Source organism: Pteropus alecto, unplaced genomic scaffold (assembly GCF_000325575.1).
Source record: "Pteropus alecto unplaced genomic scaffold, ASM32557v1 scaffold76, whole genome shotgun sequence".
NCBI classification, from domain to species: Eukaryota; Metazoa; Chordata; class Mammalia; order Chiroptera; family Pteropodidae; genus Pteropus; species Pteropus alecto.
Genome location: NW_006443138.1, coordinates 1,404,035 through 1,424,568, shown reverse-complemented (window position 1 = coordinate 1,424,568; position 20,534 = coordinate 1,404,035). Strand labels below are relative to the sequence as shown.

The following is a 20,534-nucleotide window of genomic DNA, read 5'->3' as shown; positions in this document are numbered from 1 at the left end:
CAAATGCATGCCAGAGTCAGAGTTAAAAAAAAGTTTATTAGAGAAGGGACAACAATCCATAGATTGAGAAGGCAAAGACAAGAGAAAGCAAAGCCAAAAAAAGAGCAAAGAAAAAAATCCCCAGCCTTTGATCCATAGGTTCCGATGGTTTTAGCCATAGGGAATGAATGATTTCATTTTGTGTAGGCCCCAACTTAAACATTCTGTTTTCCCTTCATGGTATGGGTAAATGGTTAGTTAGCAATCCCAGCAGAAATCTTCCTTTGTTCTGTAGGTTTCCTCATGGCTTGGCTGCAGGGCCGATCAGCATACGGCAGTCTCTGAATGTAGCTTGATCTAATGTTTTAGTTCTCTTGCCTCCTCCCTACATTATTACCATCAACTCCACAATGATGATGACATTACCTCCTAGGTCTCCAAAGGTGTTATGCAAAGTTCTATTTCTATCAATAGTAAACATTTACAGTATACTTACTCTGGCCAGATACTTTGCAAGTGCTTTATATGTTTTAATTAATTAAATCCTTACAACAATGGTATGAGGCAGATACTATGATTTTTCTTTTTCTTTTTTCTTCTTTTTTTACAGATGAGGAAACCGAGACATAGCGAGGTTAAGTAACTTGTCAAAGGTTATGCAGGAAGTAAGCGGCAGAGCTGGAATTTGAATCCAAGTCCTCTGGCTCTAGCATTTGTGTTCTCACCTTTTATGCAGCTATTTATGTTATCTACTGACTCTTAGATAAGAAAGTAACTTGCTAAGGACCTGATTCATAAGTTAGTTTCACTGAAAACCATTTGCCATCTGTCATGTCTCATCCTGAAGAATGTTTTCACAAGGATAATTGGAGTCCCTGGATTTGTATTAATAATAATAATAGCTAGTGATCACTGAGTACTATCTACATGCTAGACACAGAGCTAAGAGCTTTACCTGCTTTCTCTTAATCTTCCCAACAATAAAATAAAGTAGATTTATTGTTTCATAGATGAGGAAACTGAAGCTTAGTTGCAAGTAATTTGCTCAAAGTCACACAGCTAGTAACAGCTGTGAAAAAGCCGGCATCTGTCTCATTTTCTCTTGTAATCACCAGATACTCCTGCTTCCCACCAGAAGGCTGCTTTAGCCTTTGATTCATTAATTAGTTTGGCTGAATGGTATCCATTTTACGCTGCCCAGGAGGGCATGTTACTGTACATGCTCACTTCATTTTCAGGAGAAAAAGGCAAATTACCAAAAGAACAAATTAACACCAGGGACCTCTTAAAGAAAATAAATTCCTAGGATGTGACTTGGTCAGGATCCACTACATTTCACACTATGTCTTAGATTTTTTGCATCTGCCTAAAGCTACACTCCAACACACCCCAGATTTGTGGTTAAGAATAACACTTAAAAGTTAAGTGATGTCTAGCAGATACTATTTAAAGCAGCAAGGTACGTGTTTTAAAAAGCTTTATAGAACTAGTAGAAATATTTTAATTAGAAATATTTTATTAGAAATATTTTAATATAGGGTTTTGGATAGTATACACACTATGGTTAAATATATACATATGTGAACAGAAACATATCTTTCTATATCATTATTAAAAATGTATATAAAATTATAAAAATTTATAACCAGAAGGGAGTTTAGAAATCACCTAGTTCTGACCAGGAAACTAAGTGAGGCCCATGTTGCTGAGGTGGCTTGGCAAGCTTTCAAGCATCTTGCAAAATTTAGATTAAGCATCATCTTTATGAATTCTTTCCAGATCTTTCTTTTTATACCTGCTCCTCTCTGGGTGAAAATGACTTTTTTTTTTTTTTTTTTTTTTTATTTTTTTTTTTTTATCAGTATATTCTGTGGCTATTTCCATCATGGCTCCTTTATCAATTCTACTTTTCATGTGCATGGCTCTCTCCCTTTATAGCCTTCTAAGCTCCTTGAAAGCAGGGACGGTCATTCCTTTGACTTTGTATTCTCGGGAGCTAGCACAATGTCTGGAACTTAATCAGCGATGGACAGATCTTCGACATGTGAATGAGTTGGCAGAGATCTCCTGGTTAGTTAGGAGTGGAGTGCAAAAAAGGACACATTTCCCAACTTGCAAGGAACCAATGACCCTCCTATTACACATCATTACTTCTCTATTCTCATTTGATTTTCACATCATAAATGAATTATAAAGTTATTTTTAAAGAGGACATATTCAGAAGCTATCGATACCAAAAAAAAATCTTAATCGATACGACAGTATAAAATCCTTACTCAGTGAATGGGTAGTTAAAAATATAGTTTTTTGAAGAGCTACTAGCATCTTTCTTCTAAAAAATGTTTTAAAAACTAATAACATTTTAGTTTTTAGAAGAAAATCAGCCTGAAGTCTGCCTTAATAACAACTTAGAATTTATATCCTTTGATCTAGAATGACACTCAGAACCTGAATATTCTGTATTGAAACTGTTGAAGTATAGAAGAAAGATAACCTAAATTTGCTTTTCATGTCAATCACTGCATACAGAGCAAACTTTCCATGTGTGAGAAAAAATTTTGTTGAAGGCAGTGATTTCATTTTTTCTTGAATAATGCTGATTTATTCTGTTTGTAGGTGTCTTGCTGGCTTCAAAGAATACCCCAGATGTAGAAAACTTCTTAGTATGGGCATGGAATTATCAATCTGCAAAATTAGACATGGGAAATAGAAGTTCATCCTTCTCTCAAGGGATAATTGTTTCTTGAAATTAAATGACTTTGGTGCCTCTATCCATCTTGATTTGTACATAGCCCACCATATCATACCTTTTTAGAGTGGAAAAGAAACTTAGAGATCTTTCTGACTTTTTAGTTAAGGAAACTGAAGTCCAAATAAGTAAAGTGACTTTCAAAGAATTGTCCTGACCAACTTGGGGGGAAAATCAAGAACTCCTGGGTCAGAGTACAATGTCACACTGCTTCTCTGATGAATATACTTTCGTTGATTACATTAGGCTTTCATTTCATTGGACAGAATACTACTGGTTGAAATACATTTAGCTAACATCACATGAAATGTTCTGCTATCAAATATGGCCAAGTTTTTAATTTTATGAATTATGACTGATTTAGCAAAGATTAAATAGCTGGTGGTAGTACTAGAAATAGAACCTAGGGCTTCTGACATCACAGTCCAGGCCCGAGTGTCTCCCTCCTCCTGAAACCTTACTTGGCTCTCAGAAAGAACAAATTAAGAACACAAACCCACACATCCACAAACTAGCAAGGTCAATGTTTTTAAATATTTTTAGTAAGTTCATCTAAGCCTGGACTCGAAAATTGATTAGTTTTTTTTTCTCTTTTTTGAGAGCTCTTGTGATAAAGCATTTATTTATTCATTGATTCACAAAGCATATTGATTTTTCTATTATGGATCTCAAACTGTGCCTCAAGCTGGGGAATCAGGAATGAATGATCATGAATGTGGGCCTCACAATCTAGTAGAATAAAATAAACAGTAAATATAGAAAACTGTTACAGGTGTTGCAGAAAAGGTAAGAAAAAGTTAATCAGAGGAGGGAAGAGTTGTCTACTTGAGGGGTTGGTTGGTTAACAGCTTCATGGAGTAGGTGTTACAATGTTCTGAACTTGAGAGATGGGGTAGGTGTTTCCTAGGGTGTATAGAGTGAGGTAAGGAGTCAGGAAAGAGTAAGAAGTGACCTGACTAAAGATAAGATTCTAAAAATAGTTTATATGACTTGAGTGTGGAGTGTAACAAGAGTGTACAGAAAAGCGAGGCTGGAAAAGTCAGAGATGGGCTGATGGAAGAATGCTTGGCCTATGCCCAAGAATTTGAAGTTATTCTATGAATAATGATGAGCCAAGAATGGTTTTATACCCTAGACTTAATTTTAGAAAGATCTACCACATTAGAATGTGTGTCTTTATGTGCATGTAAAGGAACAAGCTAGGAAATAAAAAGACTAGTCAGGGTCCCCTCAGGATTATGCAAGAAGATGCTAAGGACGCCTAAGTCAAGTCAGTAGAGGGAAGGTTGTGGAAGAGTGAGGGAAATTGAGATGAACAGGATGCAGAATGAGAGGAATTTGGTGAGCAAAGAGATGTGGAGGTACGTAATAGAAGTGACATTGAACTGGGAATTAAGAGAGCTGAGTTCTAATTATTGATCTTCCATACTCTAGCTCTGTGATTTTGAACAAGTGAATATTATAGTTGTAGTCTAACCATCAATTTCTTCTGTGTAAAATGGCAAGATAGGACTTTATCTCTGTTATTCTTAAAGTCTCTAAGTGTCAATGATTCTCTCTTAGATATCTGCAATACATAGATCTATGGGACTAAGGTTTTCTTAGCCTACATACTAATTATGGCTAACATTTACTCTTTATCAAATATAAGTACTGTTATGAATAATGACAATAATGAATTGATCCTCATTACAACTCTTTACAGTAGATGATATTTCCCATTGTACTGATGAGGAACTGAAACAGAAAGAGGTAAAATAATATTTTTGGAATCACATTTTTGTTCTCTGCATGTTTTAGTCTGTTACGGCTGCCATAACAAAATATCAGAGACTTAGTGGCCTATAAACAACAGAAATGTATTTCTCACAGTTCTGGAGGCTAAAAGTTCAAGATCAAAATGCCAGCATGGTCAAGTGCAGGCCCTCTTCTGAGTTGCAGATGTCATGCTGTGTCCTCACGTTGCAGAAGGGATGAGCCATCTGCAAGTAAAACTCATTTCCCACCGCGTTCCATGTGTCACATGCAAGGGAGACTGGAAAATGTAGTCTAGCTGTGTGTCCAGGAGGAAAGAAAGAAGAGACTTGGTGAATAGGTAGGCACTGTCTTTTAAAGCTGGGACTTGAACCTACACTGACTTTAGAATCCTCACTCTTCTGTATTATCTTTTGTACTCGAATGTACTCATGGAATCAACAGTAATTAAACTATTTTGTACATAAAACAATATGAGGATGTAGGATGACTTTATAGTGAATAATACTCATGTACTATAACTGTACAATTAAGATCCATGACTTCATTTATATCAAAAATATAAATTTCACAGACTCCCTTCTCAGTTTTTCATTAGGTTCAGTGACTCAATGAAGTTAATTTATGTTAGTCTGAGGCAAGTAAAAAAATCTGTTTACTTTGACTTTTGTTTTCTTTACCCATTATAATGAAACTTAATCATTTCATAAACGAATAGAATTTTAGAGTTGGAAGGAATCTTTAAATTAACTCTAAAACTAGTCTGATTCTTTCATCTTACAGATGAGGAAAGAGACCCAGAGATCTAAACGACTTACTCAACATTACACTCTTCAGGCACAGAGAACTATGCATTAGGGCCAAAGTATCTCATCTTTCTTTTCACTGCTCTTTCTACTCACTGTCATTTTTTTCAGGAATCGCTTGGGCTGTACTGCTGTCCTTAGAAACATTTACAGGAATATTGATCATTAAAGAACAGTGTGACTTCTGTAGTGTATGGGGCTGGGGATATTCTGATCCTTCACATTTGTGTGTGTGTGTAATTTGGGATTAAGTAGGAAATCTGCTTTTAGCCTTTGCCATTAGAAACATTTAAAAAAGTATAATGGACCATATTCCCTTCATAGTAATTTGAAATGGCCTTAAAGTCATCATTTAGAATGTCAGTTTTCACTATGAGGTTAAAGCAGAAAGTGTGACTGTTAGATTCTGAATTTCCTGGGTCCTAGGATGAAGGTGTAAACTTGTCTCTTGCTCGTAAAAGTGGGGGTGATGAAAACTTCTAATTAGCTTTTAATTTTAACTTTAAGTTAAAAAAGAGAATACCCTACTCAGCACATTTTTGGGGTCAAGGAACAGAGACATCATCAAGTTGCCTCAGGAAAAAAGGGGCTCGTTGAAATCTGTACAATATTTCAGGAATTCAGGAAAATTTTCAGGAATACGCAGACATCAAGGCAGCTGGTATCTTATTTCTTACTTCTCTTTGCACCTGTGCTTTGGGGTCTGCTTCCTCTGAGTCCCTGTTATCACCACAGGGTGCACAAAGCTCCCCATGGGTCACCTGACTCCTGATGCCAGATGACTTTTGGGCTCAAATGCCCATTTTCATGTGACATTTCTGTGACTTTTAGTCCAAATTTCTAGAGAGATGAATTTGATCCATCTCATTCTTTTTCCCCGTAGGCCTTACAAGCAAAAGTTGCTGGGCAGTTTATAAAGAGACCACTGTTCCTTGAGGTTTGCCTTAATATTGATTCTCATTTAAAATGAGGCTGTATGAGATGTTCATGATTAGACTGAGGGGGAATAAACCTAAAATTGTTGCGACAGCAAATCTTGTTTTGTTCTGCCTCTTTCACATAGACTGGGGGACATCCTCTGGTTGAGAGTTTGCTTTCGTTAATAGAGGACTGCACTGTTAGTGTTATTCTTTAGTGGCAATCTGTTTTTCCCCAATAATTTTATTTCTTGCATATAAAATGGAGAACTTTTAGAAAACAGGCTTTATAAAAATGTCATTGGCACTTGGCTATTTCCTCCCTGATAATCCTGATTTCATAAACTTTTGAAATTTCATTGATCTATTTAAATGACCATTTCTTTTACATTGCTTTACAAGAAAGTCTAAAAATGCTCCCTATTTTCTCATTCTAATAAATTAAAGTGAGAAATTAGCTGTCTCAAAAGCGTTTGTTTCCGCACATTTTATCCATTCAAAGTGATTTACAGTAACCTAAATCCACTAACTAGCTTGCATTTTAGATGCCTATTGGTGCATGTAGTTGGTACTTTATTTCTGTTTAAAAGTACTCTCTTGGGAGCTAGTCAAGTAAACTTATTAAATAAGAGTGTATGGAGACAAACAGAATTTCAGAATCAGTGAGACAAATTGGAATACAAATAAGAACTGAAATCTAATGGAGAGGAAACCACGTAGGAACAAATTCACAACTTGATGCTAAATTTACTTTCTTCTGTAGCATAAGTGTCAGATGAAATTTTTTTACATGCATCTCAACACCAGTGTGTGTATATATTTTTTACACATGAAATATGTACTTTTATAAAATGTACATAACTTTCTATAAGCTATATCTTTATATATGTTCCATCATTTTGATTTTCATTGATTACGTTAAAAGTAAAAGAGATAATTAACATTTAAATTGCTAAACAATTTAAAAGTAGTTTCGAATACATTATCTCATTTGGTTTTCATAAGGACTCTCTGGAACCATTTTAGAGATGAACAAAGCAGTTCTTTGAAAGGGGAATGGCCTTCTTAAGGGTTTACTCAAGTATAGTTTAGGTGAAACTAGGCTCAGACTGAGGCTACCAAGCATTGCATGTGGAGACAGTGATATGCGTCATGCATTCCTCCACATCATTTAGAACTGCAGTCTGTTGCGTGGATGTGGAGCTCTGTAGAAAAGGCACTAGAAGATACTGTTTAAGGTGATGGTTTCAGAAAGCAAAGTCCCTGGACTCATCTCTGGTTTTGTCTCTTACCTAGCTATTTTACCTTTGCAAATTACTTAACATTTCTGTGGCTCAGTTTCTTTGTAAGTTGGGGATAATTATAGCTTCCTCTTTAATGGTTGCTGTGATGATAAAGTGGAATAATGCTTGGCATACAGTGAAAATTCAGTAAATGTACACATTTAGGTCCCCCACCCCCCTTATGGTGGAGTTCCTTTCATTACATAAAAAATCAGATGGAAATAAAGGTTGGGCTAAAATGCCTTATAGGATTGCATGCCAGAATATACCAGTCATAATAACTTTGCAAAACATTTAGGCATCTTAAGATATGATTTAAGTGGCAGTCTATTAAGGCCATATTTCAGGGACATTATAGAGTCAATGATCCTAATATTGAATTAAAACATAAGAGTAATAAGCATGGAAGACAATAATTAGAGCTGGTTAATACTTGGTATCCTTTTTTCATAAGCATTTAACTTGTGTGTCTCTAAGTGTCATTTCACAAAAATAGAGGAGGTGATTTGGTGTTTATACATCACATCCAGGAAGGAAAAAATAGCAGAACAGCAAAAAGATGTTTTTTATTTTTTTATTTTTTTTGACTTGGGAATTATGACATTGAAAAAAAAGTGTTTTTTTTTTTTTTCATTTAAATCTTCTCCAGGGGGTCTTGCATCAGTTTACCGTGATACTAAGTGATTGTCTGGGAAGCCTATTGTGTTAATTTGAAAGCCCTATTTGATTAGGTTAGTTTATCATCAGCTCTATCTGCATCTGTGTAAAGAATTCTAGTAACTGCTTGAATTTCTTACAGTCTCATTAACCTTTTAAAAGAAAACCACAGGAATTAGTTTTACCTCTTAAACTGTTTACCATTTACTAAACACATACCAAATGGTGAGCAGTTTACATGAAAATTTAGTCTTTGTCTACAGGATTTGGTTATCATTAGAAGTTAAGATACATATCAGACAAATAAGAAAACTGAACATATGTTATGCTTAGATGAGAGTCTGCTAAAAGATTCATTTACCAGTTTTAAAGTATCTTATTTCACTTGGCATATGTACTAACATATATAAAAAATACTGAACAGTCAATATTCTCCCTACCTGTGCCTTCAAACTCTGACTATAAGATTATACATCCATTCATCTATTTTTTAAAAAGGTTAGTTCTCCTCCTCCACAGTAAGCTTTGCAGCTTGTTTTAATGAGAACAATAAAGACTGAGAGAGATTTTTCACAAAATTACATTTCTCACCAGGAAACTAAACCTGTGTGTCTATGTATCCATAGGCAGTGAATAGGAAGTTTAGGGCAGCAAGGCTTTGGTCTCTCAGGCTTGCTCTTCCTGGTCACATTTATTAATCTCTTAACATTTAGTACCATGTTCTAGGAAGGGAAAAATGCCTCTGTCTTCTCAGTGTACCAACTACCTCATCCCTCTCTTCATTTTACCATCCATATAAAGCATCAGTCACTTCCTTTCTCCCCAAAGAAGCACACTTTCTTCACCAGAGCTCTGACATACTGACCTTACCCAATGTAATTATCCAATTGTGGAATAATTCATTACAATCCGTTTACTATCTAAACAGTCTTTTCTTTTTCATATTTATTCTGCATTGATTCAAATGTAGAATAAATGACCAGGTTTTGAGATGTCATACTTCACTGACTTACCTCCAACTAATGTATTTGGAAAAATATACCCTATGAACAATCTAGGAAGCAGCAGAAAAAGTACTACTGTGTAGCCAGAGGAGGCTGTTTTGTGGCAGTAACAAATAACCTCTAAATTTTAGAAGCTCATACACAATTTAAGGTTTATTTCTTACTCGTAGGTCTATCATGGTTGGTGGGGACTCTGTTCTGTGTCTCTTCACTTGAGAACTCAGCTTGTTATAGTCTCCACTATCAACATAATTGGTTGCTCTGGCTAGTGGAGAGAAGTGTGGTAAATTACATACTAGCTTATTAAATGTATTTTTCAATTACAATTGACATACAATATTAGTTTCAGATGTCCAACACAGTAATTGGACATTTTTTTATACCTTAGGAAGTGATCACCTCATAAATCTAGTATCATCCGACATCAAACTTTTACAATATTATTCACTATATTCCCTATGCTGTACTTTGCATCCCCATGACTATTTTTATAACTGCCAATTTGTACTACTTAATCCCTTCACCTTTTTCACCCATCCCTCCCACCCGCCAACAACAACCAATGTGTTCTCTATATGTTTGTGTTTTGTTTTTTAGATTCTACATATTTTTTGACTTATTTCACTTAGTATAATGCCCTCTAACTCCATCCACATTATTGCAAGATTTCATTCTTTTTATGGCTGAGTAATATTTCATTGTGTGTATATATATATTAAATATGCATATATAGCATCTTTATCCATTTGTCTATTGATGGGCAGTTAGGTTCCTTTCATATCTTGGCTATTGTAAATAATGCTGCAATGAACAGAAGAGTGCATCTATCTTTTCCATTTAGTGTTTTAGATTTCTCTGGATAAATGCCCAGAAGTGGAATTGCTGGGTCTATTTCTATTTTGAATTTTTTGAGCAATCTCCATATTGTTTTCCATAGTGCCTGTGCCAATTTGCTATCCCAACAGCAGTGCACGAGAGTTCCCTTTTCTCAACATCCTCACCAACACCCGTTCATTGATTTATTGATAATAGCCATTCTGACAGGTGTGAGGTGATCTCTCATTGTGGTTTTAATTTGCATTTCCCTGCTGATTAGTGAAGTTGAGCATCTTTTCATATGTCTATTGGCCATCTGTACATCCTCTTTGGAAAAATATCTATTCATGTCCTCTAACCAGTTTTTAATTGGACTTTTTTTTTGATATTGAGTTGTATGAGTTCCTTATATGTTTTGAATATTATCCCCTTATCGGATATATCATCGATAAGTGATATTGTATCTTCTCCCATTCAGTAGGTTGTCTTTGGTTTGTTGATGGTTTCTTTTGCTGTGCAAAATATTTATAGTTTGAAGTAGTCCCATTTGTTTATTTTCTTTTGTTTTCCTGCTTGGGGAGACATATCCAAAAAAATGTTGCTAGCAGCCTATGTTTTCTTTTAGGTTTTATATATAAGTCTTTAATCTATTATACATTTATTTTTGTAAGTGGTCTAGATTCATTTTTTTTTTTTGCATGTGTCTTTCCAGTTTTTCCAACACCATTTATTGCAGAGACTGTCTTTACCCCATGATATATTCCTGCCTCCTTTGTTACTGATTAATTGTTCACATAGACTGATATCCTTTGCTTCTGCTCATAAATGACTCATATTACTTAGCTTTCATTTCATTGGTCAAAGCAAATCACATCAACACATCTCAATTTAATGGGGGTAGAGAAGGGAGAGAATCAGAAATATTTGAACAGCACTAATGACAACCACGGTGATTTTCTCCTCTTGTCAGGGAAAGTCAAAATTTCGATATTGAGGAGGGGGAAATAGTTAAAACAGTTTTCACTTGTAATTCTTTCCCCACCATAAATGTCCTTTTGACAAAGATGGTAAAATGGCCTTGCTGCTGAAATAATGCCTCTTTTTTGGGGGGCTGGAGGGGAGGTTGGTGGAATCTCACTGTGTGCTCCTGGCTGCATTAGTACAGTGGAAGAGAACAGAGCCCCAGCCACCACTAATCTCTCTCTGAAGCTGTCTCTGCTCAGTGCTCTAACAGCTTCACTATGTGAAGAAGCCCTGCTAATATCTATAACCCATCTTCCATTCGAAGTCTTGCAGGCTTAATCTCATCCTGACTTACATCTGTTTCCCTAAATCGCTATCAGAAATCCAAGTGTCCCAAATAATTTATCATCACAGAAATATCTGCATTCTGCCATTAATCCCACCCCTTCTTCCATTCCACTGTGTCCTCTGCAGTTTATAGTATGCGCCAGCCAACTCCTTGCCAGACAGTTCTACTATTACTTCTCAATAAATATACTTTTCCTCTCTCTGAGATATTTTTTATAGTCTTTTCAAACATCTCTCATATTTCATAGAAAAATGAGATGAAATCAGATGCCTCATCTCACTGTCTTATCCACTCACACCTACCTGCCTCTATCTACATATCACCCTTCTCCTGGTAAAATGGATTTTGTGTCCCCACATCAATCTAATACCAACACTCCCACGTGCCCTGAATCTCAATTCCTTTTTCCTTCTCAAGAACATTCTTTTTAAATTACCCATTTTCTCTCCTATATTGACTGTTTCTCTCTCTACCAGATCATTCCAGTAAGTAAACATGCTTTTATGGCATCTATTAAAAAAATTCCCTGGACGCCATATTCCCTTCTGGCTATTGTTCCATTTCCTTCTTCCTTTCACAGAAAAACTCCAGGAAAGTAAGTTTTATACTTGTCTGTATAATTTTACATCCCATTCTCTACGAGACATATACTTTCAATCACGACTTTATTTTCCTCAGCACCTAAAATGATTTTTACGAAGTTTAAATGCTAGTAATACAAGCTAACAAAGAAGGCCTGCTATGAGGCAGGCAGTGTTCTCAATGCTTAAAACGTAACTCATTTAATCCTCAAACCAATCCTAAGATGGTACAAATAATATCCCTCTTTTAGATACAAAAAACTGCTACCTAGAGATGTTAGGTAACTTGTCCAATGTCACACAGCTGCTAGGAGGAGCTTACTTAGATTTGAATCCAGCTACTCTAGTTTTGGAGTCTATGCTCTTAACCACTAGGTGTTACTTTTTAAACTGTTATTTGTCTTCATTTATTGCAGTTTTCAACATAGCTGATTGATTCCTCCTTCTTGAAACATTTTATTCTTTGGGTTTCCATGCCTTTATCTTGGGTTCCTTTCCTCCTACTACATGTGTTGCTCCTTATGTCTTTTTTGCTGTTTCCCCCATTCCAGATATAGGTTTAGACTGTTCTTTCCCTTCTTCTCTTCTTTGCTGGTAACCTGTCCATGGTAATTTGGTTCAGCCTATGGCTTGAAATATCACCTCCTGGCTTAGATCTCTTGAGTGTGTATCTGCAGCTCGAATTTCTTCCCTAAGCGCTATTTCACAAATGGTGTTGCCTGATTTACATCTCTACTTAGGTGTCTTAAAAAGATCTCAAACTTAACACAGACGAAACAGAACTACAGATATTTTAACCCAACACATCTTTTCCAAATTCCCTTTCCCCCGAGACTTCTCTACCAACTTCTAATTGCTCAGGACCAATCCCTAATTCTTTTTTCCCCTCACAGCTCACATTCTATGCATTAGCAAGTCAAACCAACTCTGCACTGAAATATACCTTACTACTTCTCTCTAATGCCGCTGCTGTTAGTTTGGTCTAAATTCCATCCTTTATCACCTGCAACCTCTTCATAGTCTCCCCAATTCCATTTTTTCCTCCTTTGGTCTATTCTTTAAAGAGCATCCTAAGTACACTTCTGAAGCATTAATGAAGTGAAACCATTTCAACCCAAAGGCTTCCCTTGCAATGAGAATATAATCCATTCTCCTTACTGAGGCGTACCAGCCCCTACATGATCTTCCTACATTTCTGACACATTTCCCTTGACCTTTCAATTGTTCAACCACACTCTAGCCACAGCTGTCATCTTGCTGCCTGGGAACATACCACGCTTTTTACCATTTCAGTACCTTGTCACTCGTGCTCCTTCTCTTTGGAATGTTTGTCCTTTCTTAGATCTTCATAGTGGATGTTCCCTTCTCACTTAGATCATCATTCAGATTATCTCCTCAGAGAGGTCTTCCCTGGGACTCTTGCTAAAATATACCTTGTCTCCCTGCTTAATCACTCTCAATCACATTACTTCATTTCCTTCAAGGAGCTTAAAAATCTAATATTGTCTCAATCATTAACTTAGTTATTTGTTTTCTTCACAGGAATATGAGCTTTTCGAGGGTAGGGTCCATGTCCCTCGTATTCATTGTTGCAGCCCCGGGACTCAAAATGTGACTAAGAACAGGGTAGAAAGCAGTATAATGACTTGTATACTATAACACAAAGCAATCAATTAAGACAAATGGAATCATTCTTGGCTAAGAAAATAGTTTCCATAGCATGAGAAGAAGTCTGGCTCTCAAGGTTTAGCTTTTGTAGAGACAGCTCTGAGCTTGATTCAAACACAGAAAAATCTTTGGGACCTTGGAAATATTTGCTTCTTGAAAGTTCTTTTGTGGATTACATGTCACACCTGAGTTTCTTAGTCTCATGTGAAGGGACAAGGAGGAAAATATGTATGATTTGCTCTCTCTCACAAGCTATCTAATATGAGTTACTCCAGAGTGGCCCCTTGTCTCCCAGGGTCAAGATAAATATAAATGCATAATTTGCTGATCTTTTACAATTGGTTTCGATATATTTATCACTTAAACAACTTCAGATCTCTACTTTTTCTATTTAAATTTGTTTTTATAGCAATTACAGTTCTAAAACTTCTGAAAGCACAGTATTTCAACAAATGTTTGATTTTAAGCTATTTTTAGCTGATTAAATTTTTGCTTCATCATTTACAGTAGGTTAATACTTTGAAGAAGAAATGCTAGGGAAAAAAATGATGGCAAACTGGAACCTTATCATGATGTGATAACTGACGTCCCAAAATTTTACCTTTGTAGCCTTCTTACAAGGTGAATGAAATGGGCAGGGGAACCTCACAGCTTATTGGACTGGGTTTCTAGGCTAGATATAAATCCACCCAAGTTCTGGCTGCCCTTGGTGCCATTTGTCTCCTCAGGCAAAACTAGAAGAAATGATTTTTGAGTCCTAAGACTAGCTGAAACTTTTGGGAAAACAACAGCAATTTCAAGAAATCACCAAATTAGTTTTCATGGAAACTGTGTGGAAGAATACTAAGGAGGGGGATCCCCCCCATATCCTAACTTCTTGCCTGACTTTATACTCACCTTCATTGCAGGGTACCTTGTCTAAGGGTTTACCTTTTATTAGCAAGTCAAACAAAAAGGTGTAAAAAGAAGTCATATGCAAATAAATGTTTTTGATAGCATCATATTGAATCTGTATTTCAGACTGTTTTGACAGAAATAGTCCAACCACATTCCACATTTAGAAATCAAAGTGTGGAGTAAGCATTGTTGTATTTCTAGTTTCATGCATGGTGGGTCTTTTATAGAGCTATACTTAATGCACTTCTAATTAAAAAGAGGGGTGGACATGTCCAAAGTTTTCTAAATGTCTCATCTTTTGTTTTTGTTTGTACAGCTCACCATGTTAAAACGGGCACTTGTGAGGTGGTGGCACTCCACAGATGCTGTAATAAGAACAAGATAGAAGAACGGTCACAAACGGTCAAGTGCTCCTGTTTCCCCGGGCAGGTGGCAGGCACCACACGAGCTGCTCCATCTTGTGTGGATGGTGAGACTTTCACATTGCCCATTGAGATAGTACAGCTGGGGAATGCTGAGATCTGGAATCCCACTAGATCTGTTGACCGGGCCAATCCTGAGGGAACCACACTATATAAATTAGGTGGCTGATATGAGGTTATTTGGAAGGCATTTTGAAATATAAAATGTTTTGGAAAGAGGTCTAAAATCTTATGCAATTTTGTAAGAAAAGGCATTATAATGAGGTTCCCCAAAGTCCATGTGAAATATTGATTCGCCAGCTGAGGATATGTGTTGTGTGCAAATTAATTGAGGAAGAAAATATGAAAATAGTTGATTAAATAGTACAAATTTCTAACCCCATGGATTGTTCTTAAACATCATGAATGTTTAATTGTGGATAGAATTTACATGAAATATTATAAAGATACATCAAAATACTTCTCAAAGGTTCAAGTAATTACAGTAGGATATAAATCTTTATATGGACCTATTTAATTTGTTACCATGAATAATTAGGTAGTCATATTAGCATGGTACATTTCTTAGGATGATGGTTACTGCCCACAGTAAAAAAAATGCATTAACTAATGCCCTCTGATTTTCCTGTAAATCAGTGCATGAAGATTGAGTTTCTTTCCAACATATTAGTTTTCATGAAGCATATTCACATGAAAAATCCTTCAACAATACTGTGGTATATATTTAATAGGGTAGATCTCATGTGAAGTGTTTTTATCACAGTATTAAAATAAGATAAATTCTTCTAGTCAGAAAATCTACAAAGATTTAGCTCCTTTGGAAAATGAAAAGAAGCATACCTCAAAACCCAGTCTTTCCAGTGGTGGGAAAAAAGTGGCTTTGTTCCTCTTCATACATCAAGAGAATTAAGAAACCCAATGGAAAACAATAAATCCATTTTTCTATCTCCTGTAGCTTCAATAGTGGAACAGAAATGGTGGTGCCATATGCAGCCGTGTCTAGAGGGAGAGGAATGTAAAGTTCTTCCGGATCGGAAAGGCTGGAGCTGTTCCTCTGGGAATAAAGTGAAAACAACTAGGGTAAGTGGACAGCCAGCTTGGGAAAGCAAAATGTCTCTGCATAAACAGCATGGGCACGTGCAGTGACATCGGTTAAGTGGTGGTTGTAGAATGAGAGTATAGTTTTCCATAACACTTTTTTTTCAGTTTTCTAATTTTTTTTCATAGCACATTTTTATTTCATTCAGAATAACATCTTTTATAGATTGCCATTAACTGTCATGTTATCTAATAAACAATTACTGTTTGTTCCTTCATGAGGTACTGATAGTAATGTGAAACCCCCAAGGGAACATGTTAGAAATGCTGGGAAGCGGACCTTAAACACTTATTCTTCTCATGAAAAGTAATTTGAATAGTCTCAAAAAAAAAACCCAAAAAACAAAATTTACCAACTAAGATTCTTTCATTTTTGTGAAAGTACTTATTATGGTCTCCCTGATTTCTGGATCAATAAATAATTTTCTAATAGGATATAAATCTTTATATGGACATATTTAATTGATGTTACCATAAACAATAATTTAAGTGCTCATATAGCATGGTACATTCCGTGGGTCGATATGAAAATAATACTCTTCAGACAGTGATGTATTGCAGCTTGCAATGACCGACTTCTGGGGGATGGGAGAGAAGTAGAAAATAGTTAACTTTATACTTTGGTAAATTAGCTCAATGGATATTCTGGACTGGCAGAATTTAAATTCTTTTCTTTGTAGAATTAGCAAGTGGAAGTTCTGTCTTGTTTTTGCTTTTTACTCTGACAAGAAAGCAGACCGTTGATTAGAATTGAACAATTGGGGAATAGAACCTAATAATGGCATAAGAGGATGTTTTAGAAAAAAATGACAAAGCTAGAGACTTGTTAATTTACGATATTGTTTGACAACAGCAGTTTTTTTAAAACCTTGTCTGGATACATTCGAGAATTATTTTATAATCCCTTCCGATATATAGTTCAGTTTACCAAGTTACTTCTGTGTATGACTGTTCAGATGTACACAGATGTAACCAAATTTTCAATATAATAAATAACTATATTTTGTCAAATTACTTGTGACTCTAACTTGTTGATTAAATACTGGCACACCATTCCAAAATCCAGTGCATTATCAATCCATACTGATTTGTTAAAAACATCCTGGCAATATAAAATTTCCTTATAAGCTGTTTGTAGCATGAAAAAATTTTTTTCCTAACACTATTCTTAGTCCAAAATAGCACTCATGGAAATTCATTTAAAAAAATAGCTCTCTACAATTAAATTTTATGTTTTTATTACTTCAGTGGACATGAAAAGCTAACATTTATTAGATACTTAAAACATGTGATGTACTGAACATACTGCTTCATGTGAATTAGGTCATTTAATCCTCTGAATAGCCCAGTAAAGAAGATAACATCTTTTTACAGATGAGTAAACCAAGACTTCAAAATGTAAGTGACTTCCCAAGGTCATATAGCTAATTAATGGAGAAGCCAGAGTTCAAACCACACAGTCTCATTCCAGAAACTAATCTCAACCTTTAGTTATACTAGATAATAAGTTTACTTTTAGATTTTTGACTACTGAAAAGAAAAGGTCAAGACCATGTGATCTAAATTCTCATAGTGAATTGTTTTAGAAGTGTTGCTTTACTTGCTGTTGGGCCATATTCTCAACGGTCCAAGCTTAAAGTTGAATCTCTGCTTTACGAAGTCTTCATAATGTAATAAAACGAGAGGCATGAGAGACTGAAAACTCAGGAGTTCTCAAAGACTACATCTAGATCCTTTAGTTTGTTTTAGCTAAAAGTTATCCCACACAGAATGGATTGCATTTCCTTTTTTTTTTTTTTCCCATCTCTTTTGCCCTGGAGAACAGCTATTAATGGAGGATTTCATTGAAGATAGAGAATTAATGCAACTGTAGATGTTTGGATTAAATTACTTTTAATTTCTGAGAGTCTATATTCTCATTTAAAAAGTAAAAATCGTAAGAGGGCTTTCAAGAAGGAGCTTCTTGAGTATAATTTTTTTTTTTTTTTACTTCACAAGAAAAAGGTTGCTGGTGAAAATGAAGCTACTTAGACATTTTTGACCAAAAGAACATCATAGCATTCCAAATGGGTAGGCAGAAAGTTGTGCAATTCTGAATATTACTTTGGCTCACAGAGCAATCTAAATTCTCTGAGGCCATAACGAAGCAACATTTTGAGGAACTTCAAGATGGAGTATGTAAACACTATGTTCACCTCCTCCCACAACCACAACTAAATTATAGAAGAACCATCATTGAAAACCACATGAAGACTAGCTGAACAGAGGTCTCGAAACTAAGGATATAAAGATGCCATGATGAGACTGGTAAGAGTGGAGAGATAGGGAACAGGCAGGTACCATACCCACAGTATGGAAATTAAGAATCAGAGATTCTGACTGAGAAAGTTAGTAGCAAGTGTCAGTTGGGCATTTTTTCTTGGGTTTTCTTCAGGTATTACCAGTCTCAGGAGATCTAGATCTAGGATCACTGTTGCACCTGGGTACAATGTTGCAAATATTTCTCAAGAGAAATGCAGGCCAGAGGGAATAGTAGATAATATTCAAAGACCTACAACCAAGGTTACTCTACCCAGCAAGGCTATCATTTAGGACAGATAATGAGTTTTCCAGACAAGAAAAAGTTAAAGGAATTCATCACCATTACACTAGTACTACAAGAAATGTTACAGGGATTTTAAGTGATAAAGAAAAAAATTACTCTCACTGACAAAGGCAAACAGTAAAAGCAGTAGATCATTCAACTGTAAAGCTCAAAAGATGTGTGACTACAACAATAAGTTATTAAGGAATTCACAAAGTAAAATATGACAAAAACAAACATGAAGAGGGTTGAGTAAAAATTGTAGTGATTTTAGAATATGTTCAAACTTAAGTGACCAACTAAAAATAGACTGCTCTAAATAGAGCTTGGTATATATGAAGCATATGGTAACCACAAACCAAGAATCTACAAGATATACAAGCAATAAAGAGAAAGTAATGCAAACACAATGCTATATAAAGTCATTAATGTACAAGAGAAGAGAGGAAAAGTACAAGAATTACAGAAACAATAAAATGGCAATAACTACATACCTATCAATAATTCCTTAAATGTAAGTGGACTGTATGCTCTAATCACAAAAGTAAGGCAGCTGAATGGATAAAACAACAAGACACTGCTTACAAGAGACCCACTTCAGATTGAAAGATACAGACTGAAAATAAAGGGGTGGAAAAAGATATTCATGCAAATAGAAATGGAAAAAAAGCTGGCTTAGCAATATTTAGACAAAACAGATTTTAAACCAGTGGTTGTAACGAGACAAAGACATTTCATAATGATAAAAGGATTAATCTAACAAGGGGATACAACTCTCAAACATCTCCATATCCAACAAGGGGGAACCTAAATCTATAAAGCAAATATCGATGGCCCTAAAGGGAGAAATAGTAGCAGAGTAGGAGACCTTAATATCCCATTGACATCAATAGATAGATCATCCAGACTGAAAATTAACAAGGAAATAGTAGCCTTAAATGACACATTAGATCAGATGAATTTAGTTGACATGTTTATGACACTTTACCCCAAAGTAGAATATATATTCTTTTCAAGTGCATATGGAACATTTTCCATGATAGACCATGTTAGGCCACAAAACAAGTCTCAGTAAAGATTGAAATAATATCAAGCATCTTCTCCAATAACAATGGTATGAAATTAGAAATCAATTACAAAAAGAAAACTGAAAAACACAAACATGTGGAGGCTAAATAGCATCCTACTGAACAATGAATGGATTAACACCAAGATCAAAGAAGGAATCCAAAGATACCTTGAGACAAATGAAAATGAAAACACAGTGACCCAAAATCTTTGCATTCTGAGAGGGAAAGACACATCAATACAGGCCTACCTCAAAAAATCAGAAAAATCTCAATCTAAACTTACTTCTAAAGGGACTAGAAAAAGGACAAAGCCCAAAGAAGGAAATGAAAGAGATCTAAAAACAATAGAAAAGATCAATGAAACCAAGAGCTGGTTCTTTAAAAAACTAAGCAAAATTTAAAATCTTTAACCAGACTCATCAAGAAAAAAAGAGAGAGGACCCAAATTAATAAAATCAGAAATGAAAGAGAAGTGGCAACTGACGCCACGGAAATACAAAGAATTATAAGAAAACACTATGAGTAATTATATGCCAAAAAACTGGACAGTCTGGAAGAAATGGACACATTCCTAGAAACATACAATCCTCCAAGACTGAGTGAAGAAGAAACAAAATCTGAACTGACCAATTACTGCTAAGGAAATCGAATCAGCAATCAAAAAACTTCCAACAAACAAAAGTCTTGGACCAGATGGCTTCACAGGTGAATTTTACCAAACATTCAAAGAAGAATTAGCACCTATTCTCCAACCATGCCAAAAAACTCAAAAGGAAGGGTCTCAAGCTCATCTTAATGAGGCCACCATTACCCACTGATCCGTGGAACAGAATAGAGAGCCCCAAAATAAACCCCCATCTATACACTCGCTTAATATATGACAAAGGAGACAAGAATACACAATGGGGAAAGACAGTCTCCTTAATAAGTGGGGCG

General features: G+C 35.6%; 1 protein-coding gene across 1 annotated transcript in view; it reads left to right on the top strand.

Moving 5' to 3' along the window:
- Nucleotides 1-20,534, top strand: part of FAM19A2 (family with sequence similarity 19 member A2, C-C motif chemokine like) — a 373,701-nt gene that overhangs the window by 326,569 nt on the left and 26,598 nt on the right. The window contains exons 3-4 of the mRNA XM_015598408.1: nt 14,741-14,893; nt 15,802-15,926. Coding sequence (XP_015453894.1) covers nt 14,741-14,893; nt 15,802-15,926 — 278 coding nt within the window. The remainder of the gene's footprint in view (nt 1-14,740; nt 14,894-15,801; nt 15,927-20,534) is intronic.